The sequence below is a fragment of the Chiloscyllium plagiosum genome, chromosome 51 (genome assembly GCF_004010195.1).
Source record: "Chiloscyllium plagiosum isolate BGI_BamShark_2017 chromosome 51, ASM401019v2, whole genome shotgun sequence".
Taxonomy (NCBI): Eukaryota; Metazoa; Chordata; class Chondrichthyes; order Orectolobiformes; family Hemiscylliidae; genus Chiloscyllium; species Chiloscyllium plagiosum.
Genome location: NC_057760.1, coordinates 346,456 through 350,801, shown reverse-complemented (window position 1 = coordinate 350,801; position 4,346 = coordinate 346,456). Strand labels below are relative to the sequence as shown.

At 52.5% G+C, this 4,346-nt stretch overlaps 1 protein-coding gene across 1 annotated transcript in view; it reads right to left on the bottom strand.

Annotated features, from left to right (window-relative positions):
* Window positions 1-3,371, bottom strand: part of LOC122544694 (glycosylated lysosomal membrane protein) — a 13,514-nt gene extending 10,143 nt beyond the window's left edge. Inside the window, exon 1 of the mRNA XM_043683979.1 lies at window positions 3,247-3,371. Within this exon, the coding sequence (XP_043539914.1) occupies window positions 3,247-3,336 (90 nt within the window). The 5' untranslated portion in view covers window positions 3,337-3,371. The remainder of the gene's footprint in view (window positions 1-3,246) is intronic.
* Between the last annotated feature and the right edge of the window lie 975 nt (window positions 3,372-4,346).

Sequence of the window (4,346 nt, the reverse complement as noted above, 5' to 3'; positions counted from 1 at the left end):
TAATATACTGGCAGGGAAATTTGCTAGAGCTGCTCAGGAGGATTTAAACTAGTAAGGTGGGGGGGGGGGGCCCAGGGAGGGAGAGGGGGGGGGACCCAGGGAGGGAGAGAAAGAGAGAGGCAGGAAGAGCGACAAAAAAAAAAGACCAATATTATCACCAACAGATTCCAACGCGTCTGCTCCCGGAGTTTGGAGACTGCCATCGGTGCCAATTCCCCTTGCCCGTTCCTAACCGGCACATGGGCAAGATCCCACCCTGAATATGGGTATCCCTTCACAGACCCACTAAGACAGGAGTCAGTACATTATTCCAAAGTTTACCAGGTGAGAGGGGAATCAGATCAGCCAGGCTCACGCCCTCATGCTTGTGGGGCTTTAACAAAAAAAATTCATTTCAATAGGTGGTGGAAGTGGAGACCGCCCGTCCCTAATTGCCCCAAGGGGCAGTTAAGAGTCAACCACATTGCTGCTGGTCTGGAGTCACGTGTAGACTAGACCAGGTAAGGATGGCAGTTTCCTTCCCGAAAGGACATCAGGGAACCGGATGGGTTTTTCCCGACACGGATTCATGGTCAGTAAGCTTCCAATCCCGGATTTCCGACCCCGCGGCCGTGGCGGGATTCAAACCTAGGTCCCCAGAACGTTACCTGGATCTCGGGCTCAACAGTCCAGTGATAAGACCACCAGGCCTTTGGGGTGGCACGGTGGCTCAATGGTTAGCACCACTGCCTCACAGCGCCAGGGACCCAGGTTCAGTTCCAGCCTTGGACGCATGTCTGTGTGGAGTTGGCACATTCTTCCCCACATACGAGTGGGTTTCCTCCAGGTGCTCTGGTTTCCTCCCACAATCTAAAGATGTGCAGGTTAGGGTGGATCAGCCATGGGAAATGGGCCCGTAGAGTCCAGGGATATGCAGGTTAGGATGGATTGGCCATGGGAAATTGTCCCGCAGTGTCCAGGGATGTGTAGGATAGGTGCATTAGTCAGGGGTAAATGCAGGGGAATGGGTCTGGGTGGGTCGCTCTTCCAAGGGTTGGCATGGGCTTGTTGGGCCAAAAGGCCTGTTTCCACACTGCAGGGAATCTATATAAAAAAAACCATAGATGCCCCTTAGGAGTGTACTAACCCTCTTTGGCTTCATTTCTGCACGTTCGACCCAGAGAGTCAGCCCGGAGCAACCAGAAGGAGGCAGCGTTGGGGAGTTTCTGCAAACAGGCAGCTGGGGAGGGGATGGGGTGGCAGTAGAGATGGCCCTGGGTAATCAGAGGGCGGGTGGGTGTGTTGGCAGAGATGTCCCTGGGGGATACCGTGATCCAATCCCCCCCCCCCCCCCCCTTTCCCAGACCACTCAGCCCGGGCTGTTTCCCTTCAGACCACCCCTTCCCACCATTGGTCCAATTCCCCACCCCGTTCCTTATAAATTGGCAAGAGACTGCCCAACTCATCCATCATGCCATACAGTCAGCGCCCACCGGACCCATTTCACCACAGGAGGGTGACCTTTGACACCCCATCTCATTGGTCAAGTCCCAGGCGCAGACTGAGGCCATTTGGCCGATCAAGTCCACCCTACCTCCCTCCTTCAATCTAATCACCACCAACTCCACTTGACATTAACCCCCCCCCCCGTAACCCTCGCCTCCCTTTATACCCTCGCCAGACACAGAGGATGAAAAAACCTGGACTTGATGCTTTATCTCACCTCCATATGTAGGAAAGGTTAGATTAGATTCCCTACAGTGTGAAAACAGGCCCTTTGGCCCAACAAGTCAACAGCGACCCTCCGAAGAGTAAACCACCCAGACCTATCCCCCTACCCTACATTTACCCCTGATTAATGAACCTAACACTACGGTACAATTTAGCATGGCCAATCCACCCTAACCCGCACATCCCTGGGCACTATGGGTAATTTAGCATGGCTGATCCACCCTAACCTGCACATCCCTGGGCACTGTGGGACAATTTAGTATGACCAATCCACCCTAACCTACACTTCCCTGGACACCACGGGGCAATTTAGTATGACCAATCCACCCTAACCTGCACACGTTTGGGCTGTGGGAGGAAACCGGAGCACCCACGCAGACACAGGGAGAATGTGCAAACTCCACACAGACAGTCGCCCAAGGCTGGAATCGAACCTGGGTCCCTGGTGTCGTGAGGGCAGCAGTGCTAACCATTCAGCCACCGTACCACTTATTAGGAATGGGGCAAAAAAGAACAGTCCACTAAATAATACCCATGAAAGAATACATTAAAAAGTCAATAACTCCCTTCAGTGGGAACCCAGTCACTCTCCCCTCAGTCCCCTTACCCCCCCCCCCCCCACTCCAACCCAAACTTAATATCACACAACAGTAAACCAAATGAGATATATACCTTGTACCCTGCACAACTGGAGAGAGGAGTAAGATCTAAAAGGGATACAAGGGTCAACTTTTTCACACAGAAGGTGGTGCATGTGTGGAATGAGCTGCAAGAGCTGGTAGAGGAGATTGGTATAGTTACAACATTTAAAAGGCATCTGGATGGGGACATGGAATAGGAAGCGTTTAGAGGGATATGGGCCAAGCGCTGGCAAATGGGACTACATGGATTTGGGCTATCTGGCCAGCATGGGTGAATTGGACCAAAAGGCCTGTTTCCACGCTGTGTGACACTATGAACCGGGAAAATAACCTTCCCTATCACTTACACACTACATGTATATACACACACACAGTGCAAACTCATGACTACTGGCAGACTCCCATTAAAACCAAGCCCTGTGCCAATCTCACTCGCAAAAGGGGTCACCAACCTTGCAGGGAAACAAACCAGGTAGCAGCCAAGAAGGGGGCACCCATCAGCCACGTGGTACTGAGTCCGACCCTTCACCCAGGTGGGTGGGGGGGGAAAGATGAAAAAAGTTAAATGAGGGAACAAATATTGTTTGAAAGCCGCAGGTAGGGAAGGGGGGGGGGGGGGGGAAGACAGAAAAGTGAGGAGTTGCAGCAGCAGACAAGGGGCTAGCAGAGGTGCCACGGGCCGAACGTCCTCCTCGCCTGAGCAGGCAAACTTTCAGCCCCTCCCAACAAGACATACAAAGAAGTTAAAGAGATGAGAGGATGCCTTTCCATCCAGAGGAATGAGTCAATGTGAAACCAAGAGGAGGTGAGGGTGGGAGAGTTAACAGGCAAAGAAATACTGCGAGATTAAATAAAACCCTCAGCTCACCGGGACACCCAAGGCCCCCACCTTTACCTTCCTGTGGGAGTCGGACCTGGAGCCCCTCACCAGTTCCGGGTAGGCTGTAACAAACCAACAAAGTAACAATGAAACTGACACATCCATGTCTGTTCCATTCAGGTCAGCTGACCGCGATCAGCTGACTCCCCCTCTTAAAGGTGCAGGCCGCCCGCCCTCTTAAAGGCATAGGCTCCCACCATCTCCTCTTAAAGGCGCAGGGACCCATACTGAGAGGCCAGAAAAGTAGCAGAGATCTGAACAAAGAATAGAACAGAAAATAAACTGCGTTAGCCACCAGCGCCTGGCTTCGATTCCACACTCGGGCGACTGTCCGTGTGGAGTTTGCACATTCTCCCCTGTGTCTGTGTGGGTTTCCTCCGGGTGCTCCGGTTTCCACCCACAGTCCACAGATATGCAGGTCAGGGTGGATTGGCCGTGCTAAACTGCCCCATAATCTGCAATTTTGAGAAGATTTGCTTTAGATTAGATTACTTAACAGTGTGGAAACAGGCCCTTCGGCCCAACAAGTCCACACCGACCCGCCGAAGCGCAACCCACCCAGACCCTCCATTCCCCTACATTTACCCCTTCACCTAACACTACGGGCAATTTAGCATGGCCAATTCACCTGACCTGCACATTTTTGGACTGTGGGAGGAAACCGGAAGAAACCCACGCAGTCACGAGGAGAATGTGCAAACTCCACACAGACAGTCGCCTGAGGCGGGAATTGAACCCGTGTCTCTGGCGCTGTGAGGCAGCAGTGTGCCACCGTGCCATTTTAATAGAGTGATACGTACTTAGAGTCGTAGTCATAGAGATGTACAGCACGGAAACAGACCCTTCGGTCCAACCTGTCCATGCCGACCAGATATTCCAAGCCAATCTAGTCCCGCCTGCCAGCACCCAGTCCATATCCCTCCAAACCCTTCCTATTCATATACCCATCCAAATGCCTCTTAAATGTTGCAATTGTACCAGCTCCACCACATCCTCTGGCAGCTCATTCCATACACACACCACCCTCTGCATGAAAAAGTTGCCCCTCAGGTCTCTTTTATATCTTTCCCCTCTCACCTTAAACCTATGCCCTCTAGTTCTGGACTCCCCCCCCC